Raw genomic sequence first — 16,788 nt, forward strand, 5'->3', positions numbered from 1 at the left:
AGTTACATCTCTTCTCTCTTCCTCTACATCTTCCATTCTAACAACTGTGTCTTCTCTTGTTTTGTCATTCATTTCTTCAGATTCATCGTCAGACTCTTCTACCATCTCATCCTCTGTATCTACTCTCCTCATGTCTTCATCCATTTGTTTTTGAATTTCCCGCTCCATCCTTCTTTCTATTTCTTCCTCCTCCTCCAAGTCCAGTGAATTTATTTCTTCATCTTCGTCTGCGTTCCTTTTCCTTCTCCCAGCTTTTTTCTTTTTTGCAATTGTTCCATTTGCTTCAAAGTTTTCAACTTGCTCGTTAAATTCTTCATTTGTTAAAATGCTTCCATTCATCTTCACTCTTTTTTCTTTTTTTCTTCTTGTCATTTGTTTGTCGTCCCCTTGATTTTAACACACTTTCTATCGAAACCGATTCATCTTTTGACACAAGCCGTATTTCATACTTCATCCCTTCGGGAGCGTGAAGTTGCAACTCATTGATGATGTCCTTTGTTGTTCTGATCCGTGATTGTACTGTGGTGCTCGTCGACGGTGTGGAAACAGCTTAAATGTTGCGGATTGATGAGGTGGATGGCATTTCTTCCACATTACTTGACCATTCAGTTTCCTGTGGACTGGTCTTTTCCAAAATTGGATTGCCTTCTTCATCTTTTGGAGAAACACAATGCTACCAGGACTGGTTAAACTACTACTGAACAGAGACTTCTGAAACTGGAAAATGCTTACAAGAAGGTTAAGCTTTTGAATAGCTATTTGGCAGGAGTTCAACAAAGTGGAATGGTACATAAATCAATTAACTACAAAGAACAACACAAAATGATTGGAGAGTAAAACTTAACGCTTAACTTCACTCGCTTAACTTAATTTCAAATGAATCATCAGTACATTAGGATTAATGTATTTACTAGTGATCAGGAAACTGAGACAATGCAAGTAAAGCATTAAAGTGCTAGTTTAATTCCTTATAGCAACCAAAATCGTTTTAAAATGAAAGTTATTAAAGATGGGGTAAAAAAAAACAAGCACTGGGAAAATAAAAACAACTGTTTTTTTTTGCCCCAACACATTGTGTAGTTTTGGGGTAAAAAAAGACAACATAGAATAGAATGAAAGGTTAACAGCAATCAAAATTGAAGTACTGGAGTACAATCATACTAAAATATCATGTAGATACACATAAAAAGATTGTGATTTTTAACCATCGTTTTTGATCCACAAAAAGTTTAGTAAACAGCAAAAAAAGTTTTTTTGGACCGTTTTTGGGTCAATTTAGTGATTTGCATAGTTCCTGAAGAGTACTTACCTCTAGACCTGTATTGTATGTTAAAAAACTATGCAAATAAATGATGTTTCTAACCATGCAAAGCTTTTTCAAAAAAATCATTCTTAGGGGGAGTTGGGGGGGCTGTCCTTTTTTACCCCAAGTACCCCTATGTTTTTTTTTGCCCCAACTGACTATAATGCAATACTTTGATTATTTTTTATCGTTTTTCTCTGTAGCACTTGTTAGTTTAGGTCCTTCAGAGTCTTTTGTTGATGTTTTTATTGTTACAAATATTGGGTGGTACAAAATGTGATGCAATGAGTAACAAATTGATAATAATAACAAACCAATCATAGACCACAAAATGGTTAGGCGAATTCTTGGATCAACCTCCATGCAAGTTTGCTATTAGGTGATTGTGTTTTTGTTTGTTGTTATTTATTGAGTCAAATTGTTGTTAAATATTTGGTACGAAAAAAGTGACTTGCACTCGAATCAATACAGTAAGTCAGAATGGGACAATGTTTGTGCTTTAGTTGCAAAAATTTGCTTTGTAAGTTGTTGTTTTCCAGCACTGGTGCTGTCATACCATCACGCGATGTTTGATTACTCTTCATTTGACTTGTGTAACTAAGTGACATCATTAATGACATTGTGACATCATATTCGACTACTTGGCCGAGTAACGAATTTAATTAGTTGGATCTGGCAAGTCCAAGTGCTTTTGATTTGCCTCAACCCTATTCTAAATGTATAGTTTGTTTTTTCTTTTAGGTTTTTCGCTTATTGTGATGTTAACATTTTAAAATACTTTTGGGTTCATGACAACTTGCTTGAAGTGATTGAGGTGGAAGAAGCCCTTCAACTTTGTAGTTTACTACGGTAAGTGAAAACCTTATTGTGCTTGGTAGGATCTTACAATCTTTTTTAACGGTATTTCCAAAGTGGCTGCTTAACATTTGAAAAGGTTTTCAAATGCTGTCTTGATTGTCTTTTGTGCTTTGTCAATGTCCGTAATTATATAATCACATTTTCAACTTCTTACATAGCTTTTAAGATCTTGTGGATTCTTTAGTGCTTTTTTCCCCACTCCTGTCAGATTAAAGTATAATTGGATATTCTCAATCTGTTACCAAAAGTAGTTGTGTCCTTATTAACTTAACAATCTGTTGCCTTCCACTGACTACTTACCTCATTCAAGTGGGAACATGAATAGTTTTTTGGAATTTGAAGTGTGTAAGTGTTCAAAGATTTCTCCATTTAAAATGGGTTGAGTGTTAATTTTGCCAGGCTAGTGTATGTTGTGTCATTTGCATCTGGCGATTGCTGTAGCGTTTAAATATTTCTGACTGACACTGTGAGAGAAGTTTGTCACAAGTAGCATCATGTGTGCAAATAATTTGTGTGAAAGAAATTTAGAGCACTGTGTCGATAATTCAAATATAATTCAATGATAAATCAATAATAAGTTGATAAGTTGTAAAAGGCAAGTTATTGTGAGAGTGTTTCAAAAATACTTAAATGTATCTCTGCAGTTGCTCTGCTCAAACATGGCAAGTACTTAAATTTAGGGAATGAATACGTCCAAATATAAAGGCTAATGTTTGCCTTGCTGTTCATTTCAGTGGGTTCTTGAAATGAAAAGCAATATTAATAAGAGGACGTAAATTGTTCTGATAATGTGACGTTAAATAAATAATGTCAGATTTTTAATATTAATCAGATGATTTAAATGGTCTCGTGGGCTAATAAATTATTCGGCACTGTCTCATGTGTGTAGGTCAATAAAAAGTTTTTCTTGTACTATATTTTTTTCATATGCTGTAGCATACATCTTTATTTGTATTGTTATCTGTGGCGGGTATGTCTTTTGAAGCATATGATTTATTTCGGTGCAATGGAAACATTCACCGTGGGTGGTTAGTAAACTAAAAACATTTGATCTCAACATTCTCATTTTAACAGGATAGCTACTTGGGCAGAGCAGCTATAACTAAAGCTACGGTATCGAGTATTGGGCTATAGTTTGTGCAATATTTCACACATTGCTTATTCTTTGTTGCTTTATTCCAGTTGATTTCTATTATCTTATGCAGTCTACAGCCTCTTTACTGTTAATTTATATATGATTTTAATATTTGATTTTAAAATTTGTTTTCTAAAGTTGGGTGTATTTTAGAATCCAAGATGTATTTTCTATTGTTTGTTTGTTTAACACGTACTTGTACGATATTTTACAGTTTTCTTTTGAAATCAGTTTCAACACGGTGTAATCTATATATCATGGAGTAAAGCGTTAAAATTATCATGTAAAAGTTGCATAATAAATTACAACCACTTAACTCAGCGTTTTGACTAGTATCTTAACAAATAAAAATTCCAGTCATGTCGTAAACTAATTTAATTGTGACCTAAGTCCTTTCGGTAATTCAGAGCTGAGTTTTTTTATATACAAGTGCAGTGTCTTTTTTGCTGTTAATGGATATTTTGTTTAAGTTTTGAAAAGACTTTCCAGCATCATTATTGTATTTTGTGATTCATATTTTTAGAAACTTAAAAAGGACTCCAGTACCTTACTTCTTATACAGACGATGTCTGTAAAGTCAAGGATACCACAAGGAAGGTAATAAAATATTTCTTTATAGCATTGTAGTTTATTTATTGCTATGCTCTTGCTGTATACAGCATTTGAATTGCATGTTATTAAGTTGGTATTGCCTCAGATTTTTAACTTGTGACTTTACTATTATTTACAGGCCTTCAAAAATCCCAGGTTTTGGTGGTACATCCAGGTTGCCGTTTGCCTCTGGCAGAAGCAAATATGGCGGTAGTAAGATAACAATGGCAATGAAAAATGAACCTCTCTCATCAAATAGAAACTCGACTGTTGTCAGCGCTGTTTCTGACAATTATAAATTGACATTTGTGCCACCTGGAACCACAGATTTTTATGAAAACCTTAACGACAAAGTTACATGTGACACTGTGAATAATATTTCCGTTATGCAAAATGGTTCGTCAATCACTCTTCAAGCAGATGGCACTTGCCAAGAGTTTGAAGAAAATTGTGAAGTTTTGTCTTTATGTTCAACAGATCCATCACCTACCAAGCATTCCAGCAATGATAACTTGATGCACCAAACTGGTATCGTATTTTGTTAAGCTAGAGATGCAAATATGAATGCAACACAGTCCAGAAATATTTGTAATATAATAAGTTAAGTTTATTAAATTGGGAAAAAAACATTGTGTTTTTCAGATCATAACTATAACAACCTTTCTAGCGCCAAAACAGTTGCTGCCCTTAAAGATAAGATCTTAGCTGCAAAAAATAAATGGCTAAATAACAATGAAGTAGTTCACGACTATCATCCACCTCTGCACGTGAAAGATCTTCTTGAAGATAACCACACAGACTCAGGTGCATCTAGCACAGGGGGAAGTAGCAAAGCTGGAACATCGAGAATCAAAAAACTGAAAAAAAGTAGTCATTCTACGAAATCAAACACTGTGAAGAACTTTCCACCTGGTAACATAAGTAAACAACCACTGACCACTACAAGCGCTTTTGTTAACGAATGCATCGGAGGTGGTAAGCTGTGGAAAAGTACAACCAGTCGGACAATTGTGAAGCAAAAGAAAATTACCTTGCCACAGAAATTAACCACCACTGTTAACCCATCAAGTGCAATGGATTGTGTGGCTTCAAACACTGCCAGGGCTTCTAGCAGGCCACTTACTCGTAGAAGAGGCAGTGCAAACCTATTCTCCGATGCCGCGAATGAAACTTGCCAAAATGCTCGTCCATCGCGCAAAATTTTAGCCCCCAACCATTCGGTAATGGATAAAAAATCGAGTGGGAAATGGTCGAGCGACATAGACAGCGCGATGAATCTCGCTCGCCGAAACTCCAGGAAACCTGTTGACGATGAGGTTGTATTTTTGAATTGACATAAAATGAATTTAATAGAACTATGTTTTCTGTTCGTTACGTTTTTCTAAACCTTTTGCTTGTTTGGAAAGACAAAATAAAAGTTGTTGTTCGTAGATCGCGTCTAATGGTAGTGTCGACCGAGCAGATCGAAAAAAATCATGGCGTGGTTCGAGACAGCAAATGCAACTGACTCCAGATGGAGTTGAAAAGTAAGTAAATTTGTTATCTTAGTGGTCTTTCTGAGTTTGATAAGGTTCAGTTTAATCATTACCTGATAACTGTTTCTAAACTAACCACAATTTCTGACATCTTTGTTAGTTTTACTTGTTCAAAAAAGTTTGGTTTTCTGCATGCATCATTGTGGGAATAACTTTCATTCAATGCTTTTTATTTTTTTGTTGTTTACGCATCATTTCTAGCTTTGTTTGAAAAATAACTGAACGCTGAATTGCTCTCTTTTAACCATCAAGTTGTTTTGATTGCTAATAATGTAAAATTCTATAATGTTCATTTTGTGTTATTATGAACAATTTGGTGTGATGTTCAGTAATTCTGAAGAGACATTGCATGCCGATGACTCCTTGTCAACTTCATTGAATGAAAATGACCTTTCTGGGTAGGTCTTAGCGTTAACTGTTTGCTCAGTGATAAGAATAGACCGTTACCGTCGTTTTGTTTCTGAGGAAGGTAACTTTTCAAATACCTCTGTAAGGCCCTAATGTGTGTCTTACACTTCTTCTTGGAATCTTGTCGTTTGCTTCTCTTTCTAATTTAATTTGTGATGATTTTATCACCTTAGAAGCTCTCACTTTTCTCTTTCTGTTTGATTGGTTGATTGACTTAAAAATTATTAGTGACAGAAGCAGAACATCTGCAAGCAGAAAGTGCTGACATATGGTAGGCAATGCAAAAGTCACTGTAAAAACTTCTTTTCTTTCCTATATCCTGTTGGTGCTTGCATTTTCAACTCATACTCTTGTTATGCCTTGTTTTCACTCATGTACATAGTTTTGTAAAACTTGCAATGACATATTTTAACACTTAACAAATGTGAACACTCTTTATAAAAATATATGCAAAAAAGTGCAGCTTGTAAGAAAATACCTGCAGTAGCATTTCTATGACAAGTAAATTGTCTGACTTGTTTAGAAATAAATCTAACAAAGCAGCAAATACTATCACAATAATTTGTAGAAAGTCCAACGGCCACAAATCGTCGAGTGAGACAATAAAATCGGCCAATCGGAGCCCCAGAATCGCTCGACCTGTCACAAGACCTCCCCGAAGAAGGGGTGTGCAAAATGACAAACCCGACTCAACGGACGACCCCACCACAACCCCAGATCAGGACACAGCAGGTGTCAAACCAGCTGACCCCGAGGAAGAGTCTGTTGTGCCAGCTCTGGTCCATCTCAGCCGGAGGGCGAGTGTCCCCGCTGAATCGGCGAATTCACCAAACGGAGCTCTACCAACGAGAAGTCGACAGAGACGTCGAGCTTCTGAGGCAGTAGCTCACCATCGCCACCAGGTGTCTAATCTCGGCCTACTTTTGTGTTTATTGTATCATATTCTTAATTAATTTATAACTCAACAATGTCATGGCAGCTAACTTTGCTTTAACATGAAATTGAGTTGCTGCTTGCTAACACACGTGTATTATTCGATCAACTTAGAAATCAGTGTATGATGTGTCATTAAATAGCACATTGCAACTATTTACATTTTGGTTGTCATCAGCGCATGATTTCTGGAGTGAGTGAAGAAAGCGGTTACATCGCCAACACAGCTTCATTTCTTGGCAGCTCAGGTTTGATAAATCACATTTTGATGTCATTATTTCGATATCAACTTGCTCTGTGAGTAAATTACAAATCTGGTATCTTGTGGTATGATTGACAAATATCACTCAATGTTCACTGAACCACCATTCAATGTGTTGTCTTTTTGTGTAGGAGATTCTGTCGCTGTCGAAATCGCTTGCTGGCAAGACCGCCTTCACCAGAATGAACGATATCGACAGATTCTGGAAAATCCTGATATTGTCACATTTGGACAGTGGAGAGTGTAAGAAAGCATTTCTTGTGACATCACAATGCCCTTGTGGTTAAACAAATACAATTTCTCGGTTTAAATGAGCCTGTTCTTGATCACTCAAAGTTAATAGTAGTTTAAGTAAATGATGTCAGTTTTGAAAACTCCAATGTTTTTTCAGGAAAAAGGAGGGCAATTATGCTCCGGAGGAAAAGTACGGGAGGACAGAACGACGATCGATTCGATCTTCCTCTGACAGCGACAGCATCTCCCCACGAAGAAGATTAAAAACGCCTGTTGATGACACCGCTGACAATCAAGCGAGGATTTCCAACGATCACGCGGAAGTCTTTTCCGAGTTTGACAAAAATCCGACGACTGGAACAGATTTAAGAGAAGTGGATGGTGAGTGACTTGAAGCTGTGCTATTGACATCAGTGTTGTAATGACTTGAATCATTGATTTGAGTCGAGTCACATTTTTTCATGACTTGACTTGAGTCAAACACTCTAAATGACTTGACTTAAGTCAGAGTCCGAAATGGCTCAATTCGCCATTGACATGACATAGGGAGATGCAGCATAAAAGGTCTGTGGTTTACTCATTGCCAGTTTGGGTTCCTACCTTGAACGTAGCTCTGTGAGAATTCAAAATTTGTTGTAAGAATGCTCGCTAATAATTTTGGGTAAATTTTTCAATTTTATTTAAAACTAATACTCAAACTTCCAAGAATATCTGAAAACCTTGGAAGTAGCGACACTGGTTTTTCGTCCCTTCTGCTCAAGTCTTTCTTATGCATGCTTGGAACCTACAATATGATTGACATTATTACTTTAATTTCACTTTGAATGTATTTGCAGATAAAACACGCACACCTGAAAATACTTTAGCAGAGGAAAGCATGATTGACAGAACAGACCAAAGCCTATTGACGGTAAGATCAGACGCTGCCCATTTGTGCTTAGCATCTATATTCATGTCTAACAGTTGCTAGAAGTGTATATTTTATGGTCAGGACCTCCCCAGCATAGACAGCACTGCGATGATGGTAGATTACCTCACACGGAGCAATATTTCAAGCCCACAGGATGACGAAGGTATGAAGCCGCGTCCTCACTTAACCCTGGACTCTGTTTGCTCATCTTGTTGAATTTGCAAACACAACCCTCAACTCAGGCGCTCTTAGCTCATGTATAACCGTGGGATTATGTCTTGCTTTTGACAGATGCCCTGATGACATCAATGACTGGAACAAGCACTGAGACGTCAAATGCCGTCAACAAGATCTTAAACAAAGGTCTGTTGTGACGTCTGCTTAAACAAACGGTTTCTTGTGCAGTTGAAATGATATTATATATAGTATATATATATGATACCATTATAACTGCTTACATATTTTTCCAGGTTTGAACGGGGTGTCTGAACGCTTGGCATCAGAGGTCATATCAAGGTCAAATGTGGGGAGTCCCCGATCGCATTCCAGTCCTCTGCAGAGGAGAGGTGAAACATGTTGTGTTATTTATGACTCTCGTTGGTCAAGTATACCACTGAAAACACAAAACGCCATATTGCAGTAATACGATGTTACAACTCCTTTCCATATATACCGTGTTTCTCCAGAAATAAGACAGGGTTTATATTATTTTTCGCTTAAAAATATGACACTAGGGTTTATTTTAGGGGATGTCTTTTATTCTCATTTATTAACAGCAAAGTTGAGAAATATGTTTATTCAAACTTCAAACGCGTAACTTCAGGTCATTGCACTTTCGCGCTATCGACGAGGTCTTATTTTAAAGGCAGGACTTATATCAAAATCATTCTCTAAATTCAGGCTAGTTCTTATTTTTAGGGTAGGTCTTATTTTTGGAGAAACACGGTAGGCGTCCAGTTTGCGTTTGCGTGACTGTTTAATGCCAATGCACCTTTGTTGCAAGAACTTCTAACCTTTTTTCTTATCCTCTATTATTTTTGCTTTAAATGTTGTCAGTTATGATAATTAATTCAAAACATACATTGCTCTGCTATGCTGGGCAAAATCAGTTGACGGTAAATTTGCCCACAACAAAGCACTCTTCTCTTCCAGCACTGGATGACATCAACAAGTTGAGTGAAGCGATTCGTGCGAGCGATGATCTCGCGACGACCATCGATGACGTTTTGAACGAGTACAAAGTCGTTCGTCTTGTCCTTGAAAAACTTTACGACACCCTCTCCCAGGATGAAGATAAAATGGCCAAGTAAACTGTAGATTAGATCTTAAACTTGTGTTATTATGTCTTCCGTGATGAAGCTCTTTCATTTACAAAGCAAACATATGCAAGGCAAATTGATAAAAGCAAACAGTAATGTACTTTTAGTTTTGAAATACTGTGGTGTTTGCGAAATGGTTTTAGCGCATGTTCAAAATGCATGCTTTTTAAAATATAATGTTAAACATTATTATTTGATGTTATTGACCTTTAGGATGTCGACGGAAAACGTGAAGTTACGTCAGAAGAACGACGAACTTACTGATGAGGTGAACAGAATCACACGACTGCTCGTACGTATTAATATTTATTTGTGTTGAAATAATCACGTTTTCATTAAACTAATTCATGGAGTTATGACGTCACATAGGAAGTCCAACAAGCTTCACCAATCAAGCGGAAGACGTTCAAGCTGGTGAGTTGTTCTGTCACACGTGTTTTATTTTTGTAATTATTGACATTGACAAGTCATCGTATTCCTCTGAAATATAAGTCAAATTTTTTTATGATAGTTTCTAGAAACGTTTTGGTTGGCTACTGCTGCCTTAATCAGCTGGTCTTAAACGTACGCAAAGGGATCTTAAAAATTTCTTTTTTATGAAATTTCATATGTGGAAAAATTTCAAACTGACTTAACATGAAGAGTTACTTGACCTTGCAAAACCCTGTGAAATTTCTGTGCTGGTTAATGATCATGTGCGGTTATTTTGAAGCCATACTTCCATTTCATAGTCGTTCTATTTCTCTTTTAATACTTGCAGACCACCACCAGAAACGCTGAAGCTCAGACTGACCAGAACTGCCAGACCTGGTATAGAACAGAACTCAAGTATGTCGTTTTACTGCTTTGGTTTCCAGAATAATTCTCTTTTGGTTAATTAAATTCGTTCCTGTTGAGTTTTGGAACTTGCAGTTAATTTTTTTTTAACCCAGAATTAAGTCAGTTTCTCAACAATAGCATAATTTTCAATTTTTATTAAGTTTTTTTATGACTTGAACTCGCAAGGAACTTTAAATTAATAAAAAAAAACTTTTATAAGTTTTGCGTTATCGATGCCAATGGTGAGTGAAGCATGCATTGTGTGTTTCAGACAATATCGTAAATCTGTTGATATGAGGCATATATGGTGTAGTCCTGTCGGTAGTTTAGACTTTTGATGGTAAATTTAATTAAACTGCCGTGAAAGTGCAATCATACGTTGCTTAGCTGCATGTTGACAGTGGCAGCTGTGTAATGCCTTGTTCAGCTGGACCCCTAAAGTGTTGTGATAAATGACACAACATGGGTAGATTGCGCTTGGTCAATCAAGTCAAAAACATTATGCATTGATATGATTGATTGAAAATACGTTCATGATGGTTACAATGTTACAGCTTAAAAAAACACAGAATGATAAAATGATCATCGTTATTGATCTGAACGTCATAATTACTTTCCATAATACCGATTAGCCAACAGGATTTTCCCTGAGTTTATTAATGATGATGCATAATGTAGATATCGTGTGACCTGCTTTGTTGCCATGTGAGGTGTGATTTTAATTGTTAAAATAGGAAAACTGAGCTAAATAGGTTCATGAATAACATGCATGGTAGTCAAAAATGTAAACAGTGCTAGCTTGTCTACATCTTTTATGTATGTGCAAATCGATCTCGCTCTACAACATTTTTTAATGTAAATAATAATTTATAGATGAAAGTTTATTTGATATTTTTCTTAAATCATTTTTGTAGTTCTGTGGGATTGGATCTCAACGAAGCCAAGTCCGCTGTAAGTGCTTCCTTTTTGATAAATTCTAATTTTTGCTTTTCGTCATTTAATTTTGCTCTTGTGGTTACGTTTTTCTCTGTTATAGCTTCAAGATCTGAAGATAAACTTTGAAGACAACGTGAAAAAAGCCGAAGATAAACTGGATTCAATGCTGAAAGAAATGAAGCAAACATAAAAATGCTCTTCACAATCGTGATGTCACAATGTTGTCGCCTTTTGAACAAAGAGATTTATAAATTAAAGTGTGCTTTACAGATAGCTAATTTTTGTAGTTTTTGTCACAGTTTGTAGATATTAGTCGTCACTCTAGAAAAACAGAATCTATTTATAATACTCGATAAAAAAGATTGATTATTTCTCTTTTTGTGGGGTATAGTTTTGCACGAGTGAAATTCAGTGTTACCGTAAATTCCATGTAATCCAAAGTGTTATCAGCTTTGCCCATGTTTAATGCCACGCTATTATTTATATCCATTACACAGTGAACACATTTAAGCGCAAATTGCCATTTTATGAAATGTTTCATGTATATCTCATTTTCCACTTAACGAATAAACCATAATATTATGATGATACACATGATATCATATTCAGTAGAATATTTTTTTGCTGTAGTACTTCTTAGCTTAGCCATACTGCATTGAAAATGTTTAGCATAATTCAATATTAGCGACCACTTGTCTTTCAAAGCTGCTACAAACACTGTGTTTCAGTGGTTTGCAAAAAATATTTATTAAAATATGGTGCAAATACCGTTATAACTTTGTTTAGAAAAACTTAAAAATTGTCGTTTAAATCTACTTCATTTTATGATATTCCTACGGCTTGGCATGAAATTTTAGCATCAGCCATATTTTGTGATAACCGAAACTTAATGTTGAGCACGTTTTGAAAGTTTTTCGCACGTTTGTCGAATTTGCCGATGTGCTGTCAGAGTTAATCACTAATGCACTGTCGTTACTGCGCAATAAAATGAAAACGTTTTGAATCATGTGCAACAAGGACTGAAACAAAATATGGTCGCCCAAGTCTGGGTGTTTATTAATCACAGAATAGAGATAGTGTCAAAGAGACCAAGCGCTGAAGAGAATTGCCAAACGCTGTCTCGTTTCGTTTCTTCTCTTGGAGATTTTACTCCAAACCCTTGTAGTCAGCCATATACTGTATACACCAAAGTCGCGCCAAGTCGAGAGAATCGAGTTATTCCATTAAAGTTCGTGTGTTGTACAAGTCTGTGCTGGCCTCACCTTTCTAAAAGAATAAGCGTTTATATCAGCACTTCAAACAGCGGTCAGTATAGAGGCAAAACGATTACTTGGTCGGAAAACTGCGCTATGAGCTAAATGAAAAAAAGTGTAATATCTTTCAAAAAGTGTCATATCCTTGGATTAGGTAGATTTTGAACTTAGCGTTACAGACACTCAGGACAACTTGTATAAGTAACCTTATCAAGATAAATTGAAATAGCCTGCTGTGGGCTAGTTACCCAAGCCTAAAGTAAAGCTTTTTGCTGATTATCTTCTAATTTTACTGCAGTTTCATGCCAAGCAACTATAATCAGCTTTTTTATATGAATTATTTCATAACAACCGTTTGTCTGAATTTATCTAAATAAGGAGCAGGTGACCTACTTTTGGTGAACTATTCGCTTCCTTTTCTGACCATGTAGCACGTCACAAAAAAAACAAACACAAAAGTGGATTATGTTATACTGTAATGATATAATACGGACTTAATGTTTAAAAAGAAAATTAATTTCATAAACACCAAAGTTTCTGTTTCATTCTTATACAGTTCTATTCCAAAATATCCAATTACAGTAATAAATAAATAAAAATTATAGCTTTACTAACGAATCGTTTGCCGCATTATATGATTTCTTTGTAGGGAGTTTCCCAAAGTTGATGTTAAAGGTTCCATTTTTTATAAAAAGATCATTGTATTGGTTAAAGCACGACGCAAATATTTATGTAACAAACCTTAAAAGTTTTTGCTTCGTACTTCATACATCATACTGCAAGGTATCTACACACAAACATATGCTAAATAAATAAAGGCCAGTCGTCTTAAAAAGAGCTAGCTTACTGAAGTTTAGACTGCTTGTTAAATTTAACCACTCGACGTCTTTGAAAATGCTGTATGCTTTGGGGTATGTGCATGCACAGAACTTAACAAGATGAATCTTGGAAATTAAATTAATGGAAGTTTAAAACATAATTCTTAAATATAATTTAAATAAATTTTACAAAACTTTCTAAAACAATTGATTACGTTGTCGGTGGATAGGTTTGCATGGGTACCACAAATAAAAAGCTAATTTTACGAATAAAGTACAACAGAATGAAGCTGTTTAATTAAGATCATACTTTTAGGGATCATTTCTATAGTATGTTTCTTGAAAACGTCATTCAAGCATGACAAAACCCCAACTACGATGATGAGTTGAAGGGTTTTTTCCTGAGCATGAAGCTTGATCGGATGTTGCTCTTCGGAGCAATTTCCGGTTCTTGAGGAATGTTCTTTGCTGCGCTTGTCGCTAGCGAGGAGGGAAGGAACTCATTCTGAGTAGTTTCATCTAAATTTACAAAATTCAACTGTTCTAGTAACCACTGCTTGATGTAAAATGTGGAATGAATAAACTTGCTTTGCTGTAGTGGAAATTTGCAAACGTACAGTTGTTGGGCAAATGCAATTGAGATGGCGACCGGTTACAGCCGGAAGTTATAAATTTCACTAAATATCTTACTCCGGTACCTCAGTCAAGTTACCTTATTTGCTACAGTCCTAAACTTCTAATTGATTTACATCTAACGTGAAAACTTTTTTCTTATTTTCAACGCTTAGTAGATATTTTGTTGCCGTCGCCGCTCATTGCCCGGCCACGATGTTAGTTGCAAGCAAAACTATTTTTGGTCATAAGAATCGGGATGTTTGTTGTCTTTGCAAAAGAACTCGCGCAAGACTTTTAATTTATTGTGAAAATATGATGAGGAAAGTAACGCATTTCCACAGGACAACGATATACACTAGAAAAAAATTTCTCTTTAAATTCTTGCCAAATGATTTTGAAATTAAGCTGCTGCTTGTATTTTTTGGATAAATTATCCTGTTCTATTCTCAACATCCTATTCATGTTCCCAGATCATAAAACGTCCTGACCAATCAAGATTACCCGACTCGGTTAAAACAAAATGTTAAAACGAACGCAATACATTTACTTAGCGTATTCACAGAGAAACGTGGCAGTGAAGAGAATTAATCACAACAACAACAACAATTCATGAAGTTTGCAGTCACCACCATTCCAGGCAAAACGTCCGCTTGTGATACTGTAACAGACACATGGCAAGCATGACCGCTTAGAAAATCGGGCAAATTTTAAAAATATTTCTAATAAAAGGTAAATCATTACCAAGTTCAAAGTAAAGACACAATCAGATAACATCAGCATCGCTGTTGCTTTACCTTCCTTTGTTGCTGAGATGATATTCAATGGCAGTTACAGTCGCAATATTTAATGAGCAGCAAGGTTTTGCGAGATTCACCAACTTTGGCATCAACTCTTTTATGATTGTGTTGATACAACACAAACGTGGAATATAATCACATAGAGTTTGTAGGTTGCAGTTAAACATGTACAACAACCTTTGGCAGAATCGACAGCTGAAGACATTCAAGCTAAACGGCCATTTTCATCACTATCTTTCCGTGCGGCTTGTAACCTTCCAGGCAAAAATCTTCCATCTTGAAATCGTCGATTACTTTGACAGTTCGGTTGAACTTCAATGTGGGAAATGGACGAGGTTTTCTAGCGAGTTGCTCTTTCAGTGGTTCGATGTGGTTCACGTAGACATGAGCATCACCAAGTGTATGAACAAAATCACCAGGTTTCAAACCTGAAAAAATGTGTTTTAACTTGAATAAATCGTTAAAATTTTAAAGAGTTTGGTCAAATCACAAAAAAGTAGAGATTTATCTGGTCAAAGTCCTACCAAGGTTGTGGTAAAACGTCTAAATGGTAAGTATTTTATTTTCACGTATGAGTTGCTCAGTTAAATATGATTATAAACTAACACAATTCAAAACCTCCTAAATTAAAATTTTGTGCTGTATTTAGCTATTAGTCAAAGCAAAATTATTACAAAGCTATACCTGTGATATGAGCAATCATACAAGTTAAAAGTGAGTAACTCGCAATGTTGAACGGCACCCCCAAGCCCATATCTGCTGATCTTTGGTACAGCTGGCATGAAAGTTCCCCATCACAGACATAAAACTGTAACAACGATAACTAAAACTGAACAAAAATTTCTTACGAATTCTTTCTTTCAAGTTGTCAAAAATACCTGGCAGAGGGCATGACAAGGGGGCAGTGCCATTTTCTTCATGTCGGCTGCATTCCACGCACACATGATTATTCGTCGATCATTTGGATTTGACTGAATTGTGTCAATAACACGCTGCAACTGGTCGACGCCCTAAACAAGAAATTTGAAAACTTCTTAACTGTTTGCAAGTGTGATGTTTCAATGTTTGTGACATGCAGAAAAAACCAACTTGTCCAGTGTAATCCTTATGCATGTCTTCATATTTAGCTCCGAAATGTCGCCATTGGAACCCATAGACGGGCCCCAGGTCTCCTTCGTCACGGTTGGTAAACCCGAGTTTGTCAAGAAAATCTCGGGAACCGTTTGCATCCCATATATGAACTCCTGGATATTTTTTGAACAATTAGCACTAAAAGGCCCAACCAATTAATTCCTATCTTGAAAGGCATGCATGTGTTACATGTGCAATTGTGCATACATCATATTACTCTTGTTTTACCATTACGTTGGAAATTTTAATCATGTTGTCTTTGAAGAATTGAAAACTTGCCTTTCTCAGAAAGTTCTTTTGCGTTTGTGCTTCCCTTAATAAACCAGAGGAGCTCTTCAGCCATTCCTCTCCAGAATACTCGCTTTGTTGTCAACAGAGGAAAGGAAGTACGAAGATCGAATCTCATTTGAGCTCCAAAGATGGATTTGGTGCCGGTGCCTACATTTCAAAAATATTATTTCTAATAACTGCTGTTTTTGTTTGTATTTGGATAAGTTGCAATACAAGCCTGTTCGGTCTCCTTTTTCCTTTCCAGTTAAAATAATTTTTCGTATCAGATCAAGGTATTGGTTTTCATCGTGGCAAAAGGAGATTCCATTCTCCAATTTATCATGTGAAATTATTCCATTTTCCATCTTCCGATCGTCATTTGCTTCACATGTCTTGCATTCACTGGAATCTGGAAAAAATTCAAAGTAAGTACGCTACTCGACATTTGGAATAAAAACTGCCAATACAAGCTGTGTTTCAATTGAATTAAAACTACTTACCCATAGCGACAGAGAATGTGTTTCGACAAATGCACAAAAACCTAAAGCACTACAAGGCACCTTTTTTAAAACATGAGATGATGAGCAAGTAATGAAATAAATGCATAATTATGATACCGTAGGTCAAAGCTTCAAAATCTTTAATTCTCGACCAAGGCTAA

General features: G+C 36.0%; 2 protein-coding genes and 1 non-coding gene across 5 annotated transcripts; 2 read left to right on the forward strand and 1 right to left on the reverse strand.

Moving 5' to 3' along the window:
- Positions 1 to 1,237: 1,237 nt before the first annotated feature.
- LOC143464656 (uncharacterized) lies at positions 1,238 to 12,246 on the forward strand. Of its 3 annotated transcripts, XM_076962559.1 has the most exons (20): positions 1,239 to 2,152; positions 3,820 to 3,893; positions 4,027 to 4,415; positions 4,530 to 5,203; positions 5,319 to 5,413; positions 5,752 to 5,820; positions 6,399 to 6,732; positions 6,942 to 7,011; positions 7,157 to 7,268; positions 7,417 to 7,640; positions 8,096 to 8,169; positions 8,251 to 8,332; positions 8,461 to 8,532; positions 8,640 to 8,735; positions 9,322 to 9,475; positions 9,702 to 9,780; positions 9,858 to 9,902; positions 10,249 to 10,316; positions 11,222 to 11,258; positions 11,344 to 12,246. In XM_076962559.1, exons 2-20 carry the CDS (start codon positions 3,862 to 3,864, stop codon positions 11,431 to 11,433), a joined length of 2,796 nt encoding a protein of 931 aa, XP_076818674.1. In that variant the 5' UTR covers positions 1,239 to 2,152; positions 3,820 to 3,861; the 3' UTR covers positions 11,434 to 12,246. The 3 variants fall into 3 exon arrangements, with proteins under 3 accessions (XP_076818675.1, XP_076818674.1, XP_076818677.1); XM_076962560.1 differs by lacking the exons at positions 11,222 to 11,258; positions 11,344 to 12,246 and adding an exon at positions 10,528 to 11,201 and having other exon boundaries at positions 1,238 to 2,152; XM_076962562.1 differs by lacking the exon at positions 5,752 to 5,820.
- A 1,368-nt stretch (positions 12,247 to 13,614) lies between these two features.
- On the forward strand, positions 13,615 to 13,828 carry LOC143466311 (small nucleolar RNA U3). Its single transcript, XR_013118756.1, has one exon. It is a non-coding gene; the product is annotated as a small nucleolar RNA U3 (small nucleolar RNA).
- A 624-nt stretch (positions 13,829 to 14,452) lies between these two features.
- On the reverse strand, positions 14,453 to 16,776 carry LOC143465214 (thymidylate synthase-like). Its single transcript, XM_076963404.1, has 7 exons — positions 16,628 to 16,776; positions 16,366 to 16,536; positions 16,137 to 16,295; positions 15,816 to 15,970; positions 15,605 to 15,736; positions 15,411 to 15,534; positions 14,453 to 15,154 (listed from the first exon to the last, which is right to left on the reverse strand). Exons 1-7 carry the CDS (start codon positions 16,629 to 16,631, stop codon positions 14,937 to 14,939), a joined length of 963 nt encoding a protein of 320 aa, XP_076819519.1. The 5' UTR covers positions 16,632 to 16,776; the 3' UTR covers positions 14,453 to 14,936.
- Between the last annotated feature and the right edge of the window lie 12 nt (positions 16,777 to 16,788).

Source organism: Clavelina lepadiformis, chromosome 7, assembly GCF_947623445.1.
Source record: "Clavelina lepadiformis chromosome 7, kaClaLepa1.1, whole genome shotgun sequence".
Lineage (NCBI taxonomy): Eukaryota > Metazoa > Chordata > Ascidiacea > Aplousobranchia > Clavelinidae > Clavelina > Clavelina lepadiformis.

Excerpts from the sequence above, each read along its gene's own strand:
- LOC143464656 (XM_076962559.1), top strand. The coding sequence starts at position 3,862 with ATGTCTGTAAAGTCAAGGATACCACAAGGAAG. Across the intron at positions 5,414-5,751 it reads ACTCCAGATGGAGTTGAAAA|TAATTCTGAAGAGACATTGC; the intron begins GTAAGTAAATTT and ends TGTGATGTTCAG. Across the intron at positions 6,733-6,941 it reads TAGCTCACCATCGCCACCAG|CGCATGATTTCTGGAGTGAG; the intron begins GTGTCTAATCTC and ends GGTTGTCATCAG.
- LOC143465214 (XM_076963404.1), bottom strand. Across the intron at positions 15,737-15,815 it reads ATAAGGATTACACTGGACAA|GGCGTCGACCAGTTGCAGCG; the intron begins GTTGGTTTTTTC and ends TTTCTTGTTTAG. Across the intron at positions 15,535-15,604 it reads CTTGTCATGCCCTCTGCCAG|TTTTATGTCTGTGATGGGGA; the intron begins GTATTTTTGACA and ends TCGTTGTTACAG.